This window comes from Pediculus humanus, genomic scaffold (assembly GCF_000006295.1).
Source record: "Pediculus humanus corporis 1103172108297 genomic scaffold, whole genome shotgun sequence".
Classification (NCBI taxonomy): Eukaryota; Metazoa; Arthropoda; class Insecta; order Psocodea; family Pediculidae; genus Pediculus; species Pediculus humanus.
In genome coordinates, this window is record NW_002987866.1 from 181,532 (window position 1) to 200,864 (window position 19,333).

The 19,333-nt window shown below is 23.8% G+C and overlaps 1 protein-coding gene across 1 annotated transcript in view; it reads right to left on the reverse strand.

The window, feature by feature from the left end:
• Nucleotides 1-19,274: 19,274 nt before the first annotated feature.
• The window catches only part of Phum_PHUM559310 (WD-repeat protein, putative), a gene marked incomplete at both ends in the record, with an annotated part of 2,023 nt that continues 1,964 nt past the window's right edge, over nt 19,275-19,333 (reverse strand). Inside the window, one exon of the mRNA XM_002431867.1 lies at nt 19,275-19,301. Coding sequence (XP_002431912.1) covers nt 19,275-19,301 — 27 coding nt within the window. The remainder of the gene's footprint in view (nt 19,302-19,333) is intronic.

The following is a 19,333-nucleotide window of genomic DNA, read 5'->3' on the forward strand; positions in this document are numbered from 1 at the left end:
TTTTTTTTTCTCATACCCGATCAAATCGATTATTACTATTATTAATATTTTTATTTTTTTTTTGTTAAGATGAATTGTTTAATAATTATCAAATTTACTTTAATTTTAACAAATAATTCTAATGACACGTTTGGTATTTTGTGAGAAAAGTGTGTGTTTGAGTGACTGCAAGTGTACTTGTGCCCTAATTGATTTTTAATAAACAAAAACTATTTTTTATAATCAAAAAAAAAAAATAATAATAATAATAATAAAACCTTAAACAAATAAATTACGAATGCATTCGGGAAAAGTTGTTTTATAATAATAATAATAATAATTGCATTTAAATCAAGGCGATCGACTAGTAAAAAATTTTTAGAATGATTTTCATTTTGTATTAAAATAAATGACAATTTAATAATAAGGTTGTTTGTTTTGTTTAATGAGTTTGAAAGAGTGTAAATTTATATTTAGTATTTTTCCACATTTTAAAAAAAAAAATTATTATTTATTCTAGAAAAATTTCGAAAAAAAAAACAAAAAAACTTAAATATAGGAAATAAATAAAAATTTTTTATTCACGGTTCATTTATTCGCATAACTCACCGTGAATATTATTATTAGTTAATAAAGATTTCAACCTAAAAATATTTTTCTTTTTTTTTTTTAATTGCGGTAAAGTAAAGAAAGGTTGGGGGGGTAGGGGATAGAAGGAAAATTTTTTTTGGTTAAGGGAGATATTTTCATTTACAAAAATCTCTCTCTCTCTCTCTCTCTTTCTTTTTCTCTCTCTTTCTTTCTTTCTTTCTCTCTCTCTCTCTTTCTTTTTTTCTTTCCCTTTCATTCTCTCTCACTCTCTCTCTCTCTCTTTCTCTCTCTCTCTTTAAAAGCAATTAATTTTTTTTTTTTTTTTAACGACATCGCATTTAAATTTGTCCAATTGATTTAAAATAAAATAAAAAATGTTAATAAATGCATAAAAAAATTTAATAAACTATTAGCGCGTGACAATGTAAATTAATTTTTTTTTAGGGGAGGGAGGGGGGAAAGTGAAAGTCGTCAAGTATAAGAAATAATATGGTTACTTTTTTTTTTGTGGAAAATTTTGACGATTTTAAAAAATTGCACATCACTATACAATTTTCAAAATAATTTTCCCCATTTCCCTTTTAGTCATAGACAACAGAATGAAAAACGCAAACCGGATATTAAAATTCAAATCCAATTTATAAACAGGAAACGATAAAATGTTTTTATTACGTACGAAAAGATTAAAAACAAAAAAAAAAAAATTTAAATAATAATAATAATAATTTCGTTTCGTTTTTAAATTATTATATCCGCCCTCAAAAAAAAAAAAATTTTCAAAGAGTTGTAAAGTTCATCATTTATTAAGGTCGAACGAAAAAAAAAAAAAATAATAATAATAACATAAAATTACGACTTTAACGAATAGTGAACATTATCTTTAAAAAAAAAAAAAAAAAAATTTTTTTTTTTTTAATTACCTAACATGTTAGTAAGATTATTATTATTATTATTAGCATCGTTAGATAGATTATTATTATTATTATTATTATTATTATTATTATTATTTTATTATTATTATTTAAACTATTTTTCATTTTATGTCATTGTTTTGTTGTGACTTTCTTTTTAGATGATAAATTTTCTCATGCGTTTGTTATCTGCGAGTTTTTCGTTTTTCTTAAAAATCTAATCATTGTTTTTAAAAAATTTATTACGTCATCATTCAAATTTGTTTTCCTTTTGGATAAAAACAAAAACAAAAAAATTTATTTGAAAAAAAAAAGATTTTATAAAGAAATCGCAAAAAAAAAAGAAAGAAAAAGAAAAAAAACTTGTTTTCATCGTTCTCGTTTGTTTGTTTATTTTTGTTCGGATATTTTCTGAACGTGCTCTCGTAGTCAGTGACGTCATTGGGCATTTAAAAAATTTTCTCGTAAGGAAATCGAAGGAAATGATGAGGATTAACGGTTTTAAAATTTTTTTGCGACTTCAATTAAGTTTATTATTTAAAACAAATTAAATTTTCACGTTTTTATTGTTTTTCTACAACAACGAAATCGTGTTTAACTTGACCTTAGTTCTTGAAAATATTATTATTATTATTATTATTATTATTATTATTATTATTTTTATTATTATTATTATTTTTAAAAAAAACGAAATCCAACAGAGAAAATGTTTTTTTTTCTGGTTACGAAACGTTGATGGCATCCGTTTTTTTTTTTTTTTTATTTAATTTTTTTTTTTTTTTGGTTATATTTGGCAGAAATAATTACCGGTGTTTAATATTCAAAAGTTGCACCCCCGGTTATTAAAAACAAATATTAATAATAATAATAATAATAATAAATGAAAAGTTTCAAGAAAAAAAGAAAAAAAAATTTCACGGCTTTTATCAATGTCATTTCCGTTCATAAGTTTTCCTTCCGTCGGGGCATTTACCTTGACAAATAATTAATTTTTTATTTAGAAAGGCTGAAAATTTCCAAATAGAAAAAATTAATTAATTTTTTTTACAACCCCTTTTTTTTTAAAAAATTAATTAAAAGTATTTTTAAACGAATTGATATCGAAAATTCGTTGATAACATTTTTTTTTTTTGTTAAATGTTCCTTTTACAGGTAGAAATTAATTAACAATCGACGGGGTCGAATCATCCCTTTAAAATATATACCCTTTAAATAATTACCGGCGGGTGGAGGAGGGATCCGACGTGTAATTTAAAAACATTCGAAATATTTTTTTTTTTTTTTTGAACATCAAACTATTAATTTTATAATTATTCATAATAATTATTTAAAGGTCTCTAACAACATCCGTTTCCGTTTTAATGTTAGGCCTACGATTTAAAGTTTTTCCTCCTCTTCTTCTTCTTTACGTCATCGGACACACTTTTTCTTTCTTCTTCCCCCCTTTTTTTTGTTTTTCTTTCTTTCTTTTTTTTCTTTTTTTGTTTTATCGTTCTTTTTCTATTTTTTTTATTTGTTATTATTATTATTATTGTTATTGTCACTCTTAAACGCGACAAGGCTCTTATTTGTCGGGGTTTTTAAGCATTTATCCCAGGTTTCTACCCGATTCCTTAGGGACAAATACTCGAATTTCTTATTATAAAATTTATTATTAATATTAATATTAATATTATTATTATTATTATTATTATTATTATTATTATTATTGATTGAAATTTAGGTTAAGAAAAAAAAATCGTTACGTTTAAGTCGTCACGTCATTTAAACAATAACGAAAATTTTCCAGGTTTTTCTTTTGTTTTTTTATACAATAATCAATGTGATGATGATGATGATGATGATGATAATGATGATTATTATTATTGGAATGTAATAAATTTAATAAAAAAAAAGAAAAAGAAAAATTTTAGATTCTGGTAACGGTTTGCCAAGCAGAACAAGGTCTTGGTCTTTAAAGTAAAAAAAAAAAAAAATGCGTACAATGTTCCCTTTTTTTTATTAATTTGTTTTTTTTTGTGTGTTATTACGCGACGAAATTCTTCTTTTTGTTTGTCAGAATTTTTCAAATATCACTTTCCTTTGAGAAATACTAAATAATAATAATAATAATAAAAATCAAAGGTCGATTTAAAATAATAAATTGTATTCAATTATATTCAACTGGAAAGTTATTTGTTGCTTAGCCTCTTTCGTTTTTAAAAAAAAAGTAGAAGAAAACGATAATAATTTTCCGATTTCGTTTTATTATTTATTATCACCACATGTATATAATATCGTGTTTGTTACTACATTATTATTATTATTATTATCACAGAGTACTAATCAATTGCTACATTTAAAAAAAAAAATTCAGTTTAAAAATTTATTTATCAAATCATGTAAGATATTATTTCGAAATATTTGTTAAACGTTAGGACATGTTTTCTTATTAAAAAAAAAAAACCATGCCCAACCCTCGAGTTATTTTTCACATTAACCTGATTCATCTAAAAGATTTTCATTAATTTTTTAAATAAGTCAATTAAGAAAGAGAGAGAGAGAGAGAGAGAGAGAGAGAGAGAGCAACTTGGAAAAATTTTTACGTAACGCTTTAAATAAAAAAAAAAATTCTCTACGTTTTCCGGGGATTGAAATTTTTAAAAATTTTGAAATTAAAATCATTTCGAGAATTTTCCCCTTCCACCCCCCGTTTAAAAACACATTTTATACGACGAGTATACCGATGATGATAATAATAATAATAATAATAATTAATTTTATACGTACGCGGATGTAATAAAGTAGGACAGGTAGACGAGTTGTAATTTTTTTTTTTTTCTACCTACCCGATTAATTTTCTATTATTGAAAAATTCAAGAATGCTGCGAATGTTTTTTTTTTTTTTCGAATATAATTTTCACAGATTGCGTTAGGTCAATAACTTATTGCAATTTAGTCTAACACAATTCAAGGTCATTCCTACAACTTAATCGTTACGGTACTTTATTCACTAACGTGTATAAGTAAGAAAACGACCCACATTTCACTAACCCACTCATGCTTTGCACTTGCTTTCTAGCTACATACACTACACGACGTTCCAATGGTAATAATAATAATAATAATAATAATAATGAAAACTTTTACATCTTTATTACTATTATTTATTTATAATTTCCCCCTCTCCCCTCCTTACCCTTCATTCTCGAGTAGTCGTATTGGTCGAAATTTATCGAATACGAGACGCACCTTTGATAAAAATTCATTCATTCATAAAATTATGACCTTTGGTATTTTTTTTTGGAAATCACGAGTTTTTGTTGCCAAGTTAGGGCGAGTTCGTATCTCTTTTCAGAAAAAAAGATGGCGACGAACAACAGCAGAAGAAATTATTTTTAAAAAGCAGAAAAATTTAACAAAAACTTTCGTTTCTTTTAGTATCTTTACTTTTGTTGGTATACCTACGACGAGGTACCCGAGGCATTTTTTTCATTTTAAATTACTTTTTAACTTTCTCAAAATTTTAAATATGTATCTTACGGTTCATCTATTCAGGTTAACAAATTGTTTGTTGTTGTTGTTGCAAATTTCACGTAGTCTCGTTTATTTAAATTGATTTTACAAAAAAAAAAAATAAAAAGAGAGAAAAAGGGGGGGAGGAGGGTCTAAGAGAGTAAAACTAATTAATTTAATAATAGTAATAAATTGTGCCAGTAAATAAATAAATAAATAAATAAATTTGTGTCAAAGGTTAAAGTTAAAAAGTTGAAAATAAAAAAAAATATAATGAAAAACATTCTGGGAAAATTTTTTTTTTTTTCGAGAAAAACTTTTTTATTATATTTTATTATCGGAAAATTTTCTCTTATCACTACATGTTTACCAACAATTAAATTTTATTTATTTATTTTTAATTATATAAAAATAAATAAATATTTATATTTTTTTAATCACGTCGTCTGCTGTCGCATTTCGATTGACATAAATACAAAAAAACGAATTTTGAAATGAAAATTGTTTTGCCTGATTACGCATTTTTCTTTGAAAAAAAATTTTTTTTTTTACTCATTTTCCAATTACGAATTAATTATTACGTAATTAATAAAATAATAATGATAATAATAATAATAATATTATTAGAATGATAATAATGTTTGCCTTGTTATGTGCAATAATCATCAGTCAATTCTTTTTTTCTGATTACACGTCTCATATTTTATTCGACTTTTATTTTCTTTCGAAAATAAATAAATTTAAAATAATAATAATAATAATAATAATAATAATAATAATAATGACTGTCGCGTACGTCACCAACATTATTTCATTTATTTTTATGTATTTCGATGAGAGACTTCGATTATTAATCTTCCGCCATTTTTTTTTTTTTAAATATTTTGCTCTCATTTCTTTTTTTTTCTCTTTCTTTTTCTCAAATAGATTTCCTTTCTCTTTTTATTATACCTGTTTTTAAAAAATTTTCCTTTTCTTTTTTTTTTTACCTTTCTAACGCATCAAATTGTTAATTATTATTATTATTATTATTAATTCCCTATCGCGTGTGTATTTTTTGTAAAATTTCCACGTTAGTCGAAAACTTTATTTCGACGTGAGCCGATTTTCCATTTTTTTTTATTTATTAAAATAATTTATTTATTTATCGATACAAAATAGTCGGACACAAACAATTGTTAATAAATATTGTTAGTTTATAATTAATTAATTGTACATATATCGTTAATTAAAAATTATTTTATTATTAAACAAAAAGTTAAATATTTGATACGTGACAAAAACATTTTATGTAAATAAATTAATAAACACACACACGATCGATTTATTTATGTATTTACAATATAAATTTTATTTATTATGGATAAGCGTAATGAGTTTTTAAAATAATGATAATAATAATGATAATTATATTGTTAGCCATAGAAAGCAATTAAAATTATTATTTTTTTTGTGATAACACACGCACGCACGCACTCACGCAATTATTAAATTAACGATGATTGTTCGTTCCGATGAAAAATTTCCTTATTGAATTTATTTAAATGAAAAAAAATTTTTTGTAATATTTATTAATCAATCAATCATTAACATAAATAATGAATATTAAATATTTTTTTTTGTATAATAATGACAAAATTCGATTGTTTCAACAGAAAAAAATTGTTATTATGGAGAAACCTTGAATTTTGTCCAAAAAGAAAATTTGTTACAAAAGGTTGAATTTAAATTATCGTGGATTTCGCGATTTTTTCGTTTCGTTTTTAATTGTTTTTTTTTTTTTAATTACACAATTTCGATCACGTGGTACGAAAAGAAAGAAAAAAATTAATTATTAAAAAAAAAAAAAATTTTCTTTGTGCGTTTAATAATTAGGAAAACAAAAAGGTAATGAATTTTATAAAAGTGCCCGAAAAATTTATTTTTATTTTATATAAGTGCCCTCAGGTTCAAGGTGTCGTTAGTTAAGATGTCGTTTGAATAATTGAACGATTATTTATTTTAAGGTTATGTAGGTAGGTAGGCAGGTACGTAAGTTGACGATGTGTGTGAGAGAGAGAGAGAAAAATGGAAACTTTTATTACGTCAAAAGCTCCGTAACGAATTTATTTACGAAATGGCAAAAAAAACTTTGAATTATTATTATTATTATTATTATTATTATTATTATTATTATTACGTATTATGTATAATGTCGAACATAATTTAAAATCGTTTGTTTTCTGTTTGTTTTCTTTTGTTTACTTTTATTATTATTATTATTATTATTACAGTATTTTGTCGTTTATTTTTTCAAACTTGAAAATTTACTCGCAGAACAACATACATAGAACATAATACATTTATAAATCGGTTATGTAAATTAAAATTCCACGAACGTAATAATAATAATAATAATAACATTACGGAAAAAAAAGTAATGATAATAATGATAATAATATTGATGATGATTTATTTTGCGAAAGTCAAAAACAATTGATCACTTGAAAGATTTAAAAAACAAAATTAGAGTAATTAAATTTGTTTTTTTTTTTTTTCGATTTTACATAATAACGTTTTTATTTTTTATTTTTTTGCGAAATGAAGGAAAAGGAAAAAAAAATCATTTCCGGTATCTCTTACTCGATTCGATATCCGGTTTTTCTTTATACTTTTAATTTTCTATTTTTTCTATTTCCCTTCAAATCCTTTATTTAATTTAATAAAAAAAAATTTTTTATTATTTTTATGCAATTTTTAAATGTCTTTGTTATTTACTAAGCTATCGGTTTCAAATAATAATAATAATAATAGTAATAATAATAATTTTTAATAGTATTTTTATCTCGGTATTATAAAAAATTAATATTTATTACTGGGTAATAAATTTTCTTTTCTTTTTTTTTCTTTTTCTATAAAGCTTACTAAAGCTTTTATTTTTTTTTATAAATTTTTTAATTACTTTTTCTTTTCTTTTGTTTTTCTTTTCTTTTTCGCGTTATCAATTTTATCAATGTTAAAAACCTTTTTTTTAAATCACATTTATATTGTTTTTAAAAACAATGTTGCAACAAAAAAAAAAGAAAATTTTCTTTAATTTATAATAAATGATTTATTTAAAACGAAAACTAAATAGAAACCACAACTACTACTTAATATTAATAAATAAGAATAACTGACAGTCGAAAATGTACCGTCAGTCAGTCAATCACTCACTCAATCAGTCAGTCAGTTAATCACATTTAAATATTAAAATATTAAAATTAATAGTAATTTTTTTTAACCGTACATAACAAATTTTATCATCATCATCTTTATTATTATTATTATTATTATTATTATTATTATTATTATTATTATTAACGAGAATGAAATCTTTTAAATTTAAATCATATTTAATTCGCATAAGATTTCAAAATGATAATAATAATAAATTCATTCATAATTGTTTTTTTCTTAATAAATAAATAAGGAAACGACTCCAATTTTTTTTTTTTAATTCATTACTATTACGAAAAGTACTAATAATAATAATACTAATAATAATAGTAATAATTTATTTAAAACATTAAAATTTACACATACAAAACTTTGCGACATGTTTTTTTTTTTTAAAGGAATAATTTAGTAACATGAGTTAGTGCGCTTTGTTAATATATAAAATGAAAATGAATTTCGACACTCGAATTTGTTTTTTGGCTAAGAAAAAACAAACAAAAACAAAAACAAACGTAATTGTTATTAACAAACGCGTTCAAACGCGACAAACAAAAAAATTTAAAATTTAAAATTTGGAAAATAAATTTCGTAAAAAAAAAAAAAAAATACATTCGTTAAATATTGATTATTTTATGTTTATGTGCGTAAAAAGAGAGGGGGAGGGGAAGGGAGGAGGGAAACGAAAGACGTGTTTGTTGTTGTTATTATTATAAACATAGTTTTCCATATAAATAAATTTTCGTAACGTTTTATTATTATTGAATTAATTCGATTCGATTGTTTTTCGCGCGAAAAAACAATCCGCAAAACGTTTTAAATAAATTGAAATAAATAATTATTATTAATAAATTTATTTAAAATCATTGACTTACGTTTAATAAAGAAATAAATTAATGAATAAGAGTAATAAAAACAAGAAAATATATATATATATTTTCTATATATATTATTTATATACTATGTAAAAATTATTTTATTACGTAATAAAACTTTTTTTTCTTTCCTTACGATACGAACACAATCAAAATCGTAACGAAACTGTTTTTTAATTTATTATCAACAGTAAAAATTTTTTACAAAAGAAAAGAAAAGGTTGTCTTTTTTTAAGAGAGAGAAAGAGAGAAAATGCGTATGCGTGTGCGTTAAAAATAAAAAAAAAGGTTAATTTTATTTAACTTTTATTTATTCTCTTATTTGATAAAAAAAAAAAAAAGTAAAGTAGATTTGTAAAAAAAAAAATTCAATCAAAAAGTTTTCTCTATCTTTGATTGATTGTGTTAATAAATAAATTATTAATTGCCAAAAAGAAAAAAAAATTTTTGTTTGTTTTTGTTGTCGTCTTTACGATTGCTTGAAATAAGAAAAAAAAAAAATTTTTTTAAGTAGAATTTAGAAACGTGGGAAATTTTTTTTTTTTCGTTTTTTACGCCATTAAATAAAAAAAGAAATAAAAATGACGGATTTTGTGATGAAAAATAAAAATTACGACAACTCCGTTACCCATTTTCGGTCGATAAATTTACGTTATAGTAATTTAAAAAAAAAAAGGCCTGAAAAAAATTATTATTATTATTATTTTCGAAATTCGTTACGGAATTACCTATTAATAAAATTTTTAATTTGTTTTAAAATAAATAAATAAATAAATTTTATCGAAAAAAAATATCGCGAATCGATCAAAAACGAAAAACAAAAACAAAGTTATTTTCTTCATTATTATTTTTTATTATTATTATTATTATTATTATTATTATTATTATTATTATTTTTATTTTTATTATTATTATTATTATTATCATTTTCGACAGTTAAATCCTTCCCCTTCTGTGATATCATTCGGATTTTTTTTTTTTTTTGATTTCACATTCTCTCATTCGAATTTTCCTAATGTTTTATTTCAAAAAATTTTTTCCGAGAATGCGAAAAATCATTCGTAATACATTTAAAGACGTATTTTCCCCCGCAAAAAATTTCTTTGCTATTTTCCATAAAAATTATTATTATTATTATTATTTCTATTGAATTAATTGCAAAATTTTCATTAAATTTATTAATAACTGTGTGTTAAGAAACCTTTATTAAAATTTTATTTTTCCTTTTTATGGAATTTTTTGTTTTGAATCACCAAAAAAAAAAAAAAAACGTTAAATTTTTTTATTATAAACTTTTTCGTAAGAAAGCTTTTCCCTTTTTTTCGGCGAGGAGGGGAAGGGAGAAAGGTGTAAACTTGCCAAAAACGACATTGAGAGAAAAGAAAAAAAAAATGGTACCTTTAAGAAAATTTTTTTTTTAATTAATCAATAAAATTATTTATTATAAATCCTTATTAACTCCGATTATTAAAATCGGTTAAAGACGTATAAGTAAGTAAGGTAATTATTTAAGTTGGTAATACTGTTAAAAGGTCTCGCATAAAATGACGTCATTAGATTTATATATATTAATGATCAACGATTAATGCAAACTTTTTTTTCAATTAAAAAAATTAAGTTTTGAAACAAATTTGATAAAATTTGAAATTAAATAGGAAAAAAAAAACTTTTTTTTAAATTTTAACGAAAAATTTAAATTAACGTAGAAACTATTATTATTATTATTATTAGTATTAGAAAAAAAAATAAAGAAAGAGAATGAATTTAATTTTGTGGCGCAGCAGGTGTTTAAACGAATTAATTATTCGACCTTTATAAAAATCAATTAAACTCTTTTTAATTAATTTATTATTATTATTATTATTATTACTACTAAACAAAACCTTATGCCTCGAAGTTACGGAAACTCGGAAACGACGGAAGAAAATGCGACGAGGAAAAAAAAAATTTTTTTCCTTTTAAAGGAAAGGAAGAGAAATAAATCATCGAGTTGTCGATTCTTTTGAAGTTTTTTTTTTTTCACGGGTTATTAAGTTGATTTTTACTTAAAGTCGTGAACTTGAAAAAAAAGGTCAAATATTTCCATAAATTTCTTTTCTTTTTTTTTTACACACTTTATACTTGGATGAAAAGAGAGAGAGAGAAAAAAGTATTCGTATTATAAAATGTACTGTAAAATAACATGGCGGCGTTTGCTCCTCATTATTATTATTATTAATAATAAATATTACTTTCAATTAAATTATTGTGTTTATTATTATTAAAGTCGTGGAAAATAAATAATTTTATTAACCTTTATTTCTATTTATTAACGTCTTTTTTCTTTTTATTAATAAATTAACGGATTATTTAGATTAACTGGAATCATCATCATCATCATCATCATCATCATCATCATCATCATCATCATCATCATCATTATTATTATTAATACGTTTATAAGTTATTGATTAACATAATTTATTAATTGATTTATTTTCGGTCTTAGAATAATTTTTATTTTTATTTTTTTTCAGGTTTTTAGAAATTTAAAAAAATGGAAACGTAAAACGGTTGTCGAATTTAAGTCGACGTCATTGATTTGTTAACAAACGAACAATCACAACAAACGTTTGTTATTCAGGTACGCATTCCGTTTATTTCAAAACTCCTTATTTTTTTTTTTTTGTGGTACGTTTAAAGGGTGTCAACGCAAAAAGCTAAAAAAAAAAAAAGGAAAAAATTATAATTTTGTTAAATAAAGCAACAAACAAGTTTCCATTGGTTGTTTTCATTGTTTAGAAAGAAAACAAAATGAGTCAGGTATTGCTTAATCAAAGTCGTAATTTTTATAAAAAAAAAAAAAAAAAAAAGAATTTCGTTTCAATGCCATTGACGCTTAAGGATCATCCTTGCACAAAATAATAATTTTTTTTTCCCTTACACGGGGAGCCTAAATAAATAATAATAATAAAGGAAAGGAAATAGAATGAATATCGATGATGAAGGAGGCCACGGTGAACCTGATTATGTTTGTGGGTTAACGGTTAATTGTGTGTATGTAACATACATAACAACATTTTTTTTTTTTTTTTGTGTTTCGGTTCAATATTAAAAATTTCAATCGTGGTTTTAGAAAAAAAAATAAATAAATAAATTTATTTCTGCTCCGTTTGTTTTGTTTTTATCCGATTTAATTACATAAAATAATTATTATTATTATTTGAAGTAAAGTTACAAAACTTATACGTGAAATGTTGTTGTAGTCAACAACAACAAAATTACAATTTAATTACAATTAATTAATTTTTTTTTTTTTTTTGATATATACGAAAGTAAGCGAATGGATAAAATACATAAATAATATATAATAATAATAATAATAATTTTAAAGCGTTACTATTATTTTTCGTCGTTTTATAATAACAAACATGACGTAAATTTTTTTTTATATTTTTGTGTGTGTGCGCGCGCACACGCATTAATTATTACCTAATAATTTTTTTTTTTTTTGGCAGTTAAAAAACCGAAATTTAATTTAAATAATAAAAAAATTTGCTGCGTAATATAAAATGAATATCAAATGAAAAAGGTTTATGGGTAAAAAAGAAAACTTTCCACCCCCCAAAAAAAGGAAAAAAAAATTTACGACAACGACTTTACCGCGAGGAGTAAATTAAACCGCCGCCATATTTAAAAACGACAACAACATTCACTTTTTTTTTTAATTTGATAAAAAATTTTCCAGGGAGCCTATAAATAATCAATTTGTTTTTTTTTTTTTTTTGGGGGGAGGGGAAAATTATATCGATTGATTTTTGACGATTTCACCTTCGTAGTAATTTTTTCTTTTTTTCTTTTTTTCTTTTTTTCTTTTTTTTTTTTTTTTAAGAAGGAAAATATTTTTATTGGCCGTCATTGGTGGTTGTTACGAAATGGAAAAGATTATGTAATTCAAACGTTTACGTTAACGTACTCGCGCGCCATGAATTTAAAAAAAAAAAAATTTTATTCCAGTTTTTTTTTTTGTTTAATAATTTAATAAACAAAATAATAAATGTATTAAACAAGGCTTCCGCGGAAACGTTGATAAAATTATTATTATTATTATGTAAATACGAAACCAGAAGAAACTTTTTTTTTTCTTTTTGTTATTTATAACGCATCATTGATTTATTTAATTACGTAAAAATTTAATTATTATTAAAAAAAAAAATATTTACGTCGTCTGGAAAAATAATAATACATAAAATTACATAAAATTATAAAGAAACTTATTATTATTATTATTCTTATTATTATTATTATCATTACTATGATTTCTCCACAGGTATGACGAGAAAACTTTGAACTTGATGACCGCGATGTGGTCAAATGGAAAACGTTTTTTTTTTTTTTTAAAGGGAAAATTATTATCATCATTGTTTCAAATTCGCACTTTCGCGTTACCAACCAATGAAAATTTTCAGGTACGAAAATTCAGAATTTTCTATTTATTTATTTACGTTATTAAATTAAAAATTTGTTTTTCTTACATTTGATATCTTAATGAGATTAAAAACCTTGAAAATGTGTCGTAACGTGTACGGTGATTTATTTTAGGTCATGGAAGAACTAATTAATAACTAATCGACCTGTTGCTACTACTTATTCTGGACAAATTATTATTATTATCATCGAGCGTAAAAAAGAAAACTTTTTTTGTGATTTTTCCGACAACAACATTTCTCAACAAAATTAAAATAACAATTTTAATTCGAAAGCACGAACGGGGAGAGTCGTTTCGTGATGACATTGAACTTGAAATATTTTCTCCATTCTTTTCCAGTGGCATTAAAATAAAGATAATAATGATAATAAAATTCTGGAGGAATCGGAAGCGGTAAGTGCTTTTATTTTTTTTTTTTTTTCGTCAAAGAGAAAACGGGAAAATTTTTACGTTTCGATGATTTTTTTTTTTTTTTTTGGCGATTGATGAAAATTTCGCGAGGAGATGGATGAGTTTCCACCACCGCGATTCGAATCGGAAATTTTTTTTTTTTTTTTTTTTTAATCTCTTAAAAAAAATTCCAGCAACGATTAAATCGTTCACACGCGAGTAGTGCTGGAGAGAAAAAAAAATAATCCGTAATCTATCTTTCCATAAATAAAATAAAAAAAAAATTATTGCGGAAATGAAAATTTAAAAAAAAAAAAAATGGCGGATGATTTTTTTTTTTTTTTACACTTTACCTAATTCTTAACGGTCGAGTGTACATAACAATTATAATGCAAAAAAAAATTTGTGGCCGTGTCGGGGGAGAGGGTGAGGGTAAGGTGGGGGAAAGAGGAAGTAGGGTAATAAAAAGTAGGGAAAATAAAGAAAGTATTATTATTAACGTATAAGTTATTTTAATTGAATGAAAGTTGTTGAAATTTTATTATTACTTTAGGTATAAAACGCAAATTCAAGAAAAAAAATTGAATTCCCGAATTTTTTCTCGGGGGAAGGGGGGGATGGGGGGAAGGGAACAAATCAGGTACGACGATATAATTTTTCGTTTGTTTCATTTTTTTTCATTCGGATCCTTAAAAAAAAATATGTTTCGCTAACTATTACGTAATTTTTTTTTGTCAATAAGATTTTTTCCGATTTCATTTATATCGATCGATCGATTGATCGATTGATTGAAAATCGATTTTAGCAGATGATTTTTTCTATAAGGTATTTTTACCATATTTGGTATTTAACCTGTGTACCCCCTGATCACACACACACGTGCGTGCGTGCATGCGTGCGTGAGTGCGTAAAATTAAAATTTTTTCTTTTTGATTTTCTTTTGATTTTCACTCCGAATTTATTCTTTCCCGTTTGTCTGTTTTAAATAATAATAATAATAATCAAATATGAATGATGAGGTAGTGGGGAGTAAAATCGACAGGAATTTCGGTAATTTTTTTTTAAAAAGACGGACTAACGGATCACGAGGACGGTATTGTTACCTGGAACCTAACCTGGATTACAGGTAACACTTTAATAACAAACAAAGACTACGACGCATATCGTTCATCGACATAATAATAATGGTAATGACGACGATAGTATAAAAAGTTGGAAAATTTTTTTTTTTTCCTTTTGTTTGTTCAGACAATCTTTGCCTTTAATATAGGAAGAAAAAAAAATTTCAATTTAACTTGAATTTTTTTTTTTTATTTATCGAAAAAAAAAAAACGAAATCGTGACTCCATAAAAATACTTTTTGACCGGTTTTAATTTCCTTTTTTTTTTTTTTTTTTTTTTAAACGAAACGTAAAATTTCTTATTCGATCGATCATCATCGAATCTTCCATTAACTTATGTACATATATATAAATAATTATTAAAGATTATTAATACATATATATATGTAAAAAACGCGGAAGGGATTTCAAAAAAAAACTCACGAAATCAAACCTAAATAAAAAAAAAGTTTCTCGTTTCGTACGTTGATTGTGTATGTGGGGTGCGCGTGCGAGGTGTAAATTCTTTTTTTAAATAGAAAATACTCGTTTTTAAAAATTATACAATTACAAAAACGAACAAAAAATAATAATAATAATAATAATAATAATAATAATAATAATAATAATTTTTATCGTTTTCTCTCAGTTTTTATATAGTTTTACGTAATTTAAATCGCGGACGAATTTTTTTTTTTTATCCTTTCATCGAACCGTAAAAAAGATTCGTTCGATGATTTTCCATTTCGAAATTTTTTTTTAAACGGTTTTTATCGTTCGAATCGTTTTTTAGTTAAAGACAATTTTAATTCGTCAATTAAAAAAAAAAAATGGCGAAAATGAATGATTTTATCGAAAACGTAACGAAGTAATTTTTCCGGAAAAACAAAAACTCATCGATGAAAAATTCGATTAATAAAAATTTTCCCGTATCGCCAAGTTATTATTATTATTGTGGTAACTTTTAAACACGACAAGATTCTTATTTGTCGGAATTATTATTATTATTATCATGCAAGGGGTAAATTTAAAAAAAATGAACTTCTTATCGATAATAGAAGACAACCCCCGCGAGAAAAACGATCAACCTTTTACGACGACTACTCCCCGAAACCTCCTTCCCCCATTTTTTTCTCATTTTTGTACGTACAAACTCCCAAACCCCCCAAAAAAACAAACTCAAAACAATCATACGAATCAAAAATCAAAACAAACAAACAAACAAACGGACAACAAATCGAAAATTTGTAAAATAAAAAAAAAATAAACAACCCGGGTTTCACTTTTTTCAAGATTCACATCATTAATATTAATATTTATTTATTATAATAATAATAATAATAATAATAAAAATCAAACGAGTATCAAGACGAGTATTTATAAAAATATTACCGTACGATACTCGCGATGATAATAATAATAAAACTGACAATGAATAAAAAAAAAATTTTCTACTGAAAGTAGTAGAAACGACGACGACGACACCTTTCTAATTAATAATCGAAATATAATAATAATAATAATAAAAAACCTACCGAAAATGACTTTTGATAAAAATTATTGCTATAATTATTTCATCTTAAATGAGCAAACAAACAAACAAACGAGACGATTTAGCCTAAAAAAATTTTCATATCGTCCATTAGTAAAATAATAATAATAAAAAAAAAATGAATTATTAAAAATTAATAATAAAATAAATTAAAAAAAAAAAAAAAAAAACTCGGGGGGATCGTAAAAAATAACAATAACAAACAAACAATTTAATTGTTGCAATCATTAAATGTTAATTAATGAAAACGTATATATATAATAACCTCCAAACATGAAAAATTTTTTTTTTTTGTTACGAATGGAAAAATTTTACGAAAAAAAAAAAAAAAAAAATTTTCGACGCGAGAATAATTTGAAATAATAATAACAATAAATAAATAATAGTTAATAATAATAATAATTAATAATTAATAATAATAATAATAATGGTATAAATATTTTTAAGAAAAAAAAGTTTATATTTACCTGAATTCTAATTTGTTTAATCCAAATGTAAAAGTGAAAAACCGAAAAAAAAATTAAAAAAGGAAAAAAGGAAGAAAAAGGTACGCGCACTCTCACGTCGTAAACATGATCGAAAATGAAAAAAAAAAAAAAGGAAAAAAGGAAAATTAAAAAAAAATTATACGACGGTTATGTTGACCGAACACTAATCTAAACACACATTTACGAAAAAAAAAGTCGAAAAGTCGTAGAAAAAAAACGATGATAATAATAATAATAAATGACAGTTAATAATAATAATAATGAGAGAGCTGGAGAATTTTTTATATTATAAAACGAAATAAACGAACGGTAATGACAACAACAAACAGGTTGGAAGTTAACCGAAAGACTAAACTCTTCATCCACCGAACTAACAACAACTACCAACAACAACGACAACAACAACAACAACAACCGAAAATATTTAAAAATTTTTTTTTTCTTATTATTGTTGTTTTTTACGCGTAAGAAAAATATATAACGATATTTAAATAATATTAATAAAGTTATCTTTAAGAGAAAAACTTTCTTTTACCGACGGAAATGTTAAAAAACAAACGAGTACCTTGTATTAATCACTCGCGTATAAGTCAACTTACAAAAAAAAAATCTGATTTTTTTTTTAATTCGGTTCACATAAGGAGGGAGATGATAATTGTATTACTTTCATAATTTCACCTTAGACGATCATGTTGAACAAACACCTGTACGGGTTTTTTTATTTTTTTATATTCATGCGTGTGTGTGTGCGTGCGTGAGTGCGTATGATGCCTTTTTTTAATAATGGACAACATTTATTTAAAAATTATCTCGGGGGCAAACATACATCTTGATGTTTGTTACAAGACGAAAAAAAAAAAAAAAAAACCCGGTTGTTGTTGTTTAGTATTGTCGATTAACTTATTCTTTTATTTTCATCATCATCATCATCATCATCATCATCATCGAATCCTTTCCTCTTAATATCTCAACATGGACGTTATCCAAAGAAAAAAAATAATAATAATAATTTTTGTAGGAAACAAACGAAAAAAATAATTCAAAAATCGTATAATACTCGGTAAGGTAGTAAGTAGGAGGGGAATGAGAGAGGAGGTGGAAAGTGGGGGGAGGAGAGGGGAGGAGGAAGAAAAAATAACAATAAATAAATTTTTCACCTTTCAGGTACGTTTTATATAAAATATTTAAAAATAAATTTAATAATCGAAAAGAAAAAAAATCACCTCAAAGGTGTAATTAATTAATTAATTAATTTTCCAAAAATTAAATTTCCGCGGCGTTTCATATACATCCCTAAAAATAATTTTTTTTTTCCCCCGGACCGTATTCATAATAATAATAATAATAAATCGAAATTTATCGGGGATGGGAATGGGGGGGGGAGGGGAGCTATAAAACGTCGTAGGGGAAAGATCATTTAAAATTATGTAATTTTTTACAATAAAACAACCGAATGGGAGAAGAGGGAGAATTTTTTTTAATAAAAAGTTACCTGGGGGAAGTGGGAGGGAAGAGGGGGGCGGGAGAGAGAATTATTTTACTGATTTTATAAATAAATGTTATTTTATTTTTACGTAACATCCGGAAGAATGAAAAAAACAAAAAAAAAAAAAAATTAAAAAAAAAAAAAAAAATTATAGTGTTGTTGTTACGTTTTGGTGTCTGATTAATTCTAAATTGACGTTACTTTCAAAACAAGTTCACGAACTTCATCATCATCATCATCATCATCGTCATTATTAAAAAGTAGAGTACCTTATTATACGATTGATAAAAAAAAATTATTATTATTATTATTATTATTCTGTTGCGTGCCCCTTACAAAATAAGACGACGAATAATTTTCCAATTTTATTAATCAGTTCTTATTTTGAGGGGAGGGAAGGGAGGGGCAAACGATTATGTGACTCGAGTAACGTATTTCAAAGAATAATATTTGATAATCATTTAATTAATTAATTAATTAATTTAATTATTTTTTATTTATTTATTTATAAAAACATAAAAATTATAAACACAAACGATAAAGGAGCCTTATCGTTTTCTTTTATTTATTATTATTTTGAATCTATTGTAGCGAATAATATTAAAAATCATTGTTTTTAATAATATGCCGGATTTATTCGTACAATATGAATATTCGGTCAATTAAAAACATTAAATCCGGAAACGTAAAAAAAAAAAATAATAATAATAATAATAATTTTTTACGATTTTGATATTAATAATGTTAACCAATCGCCACGATAAACGATTCCTTTCAATGGTCGAACGTATTTATTTATTATT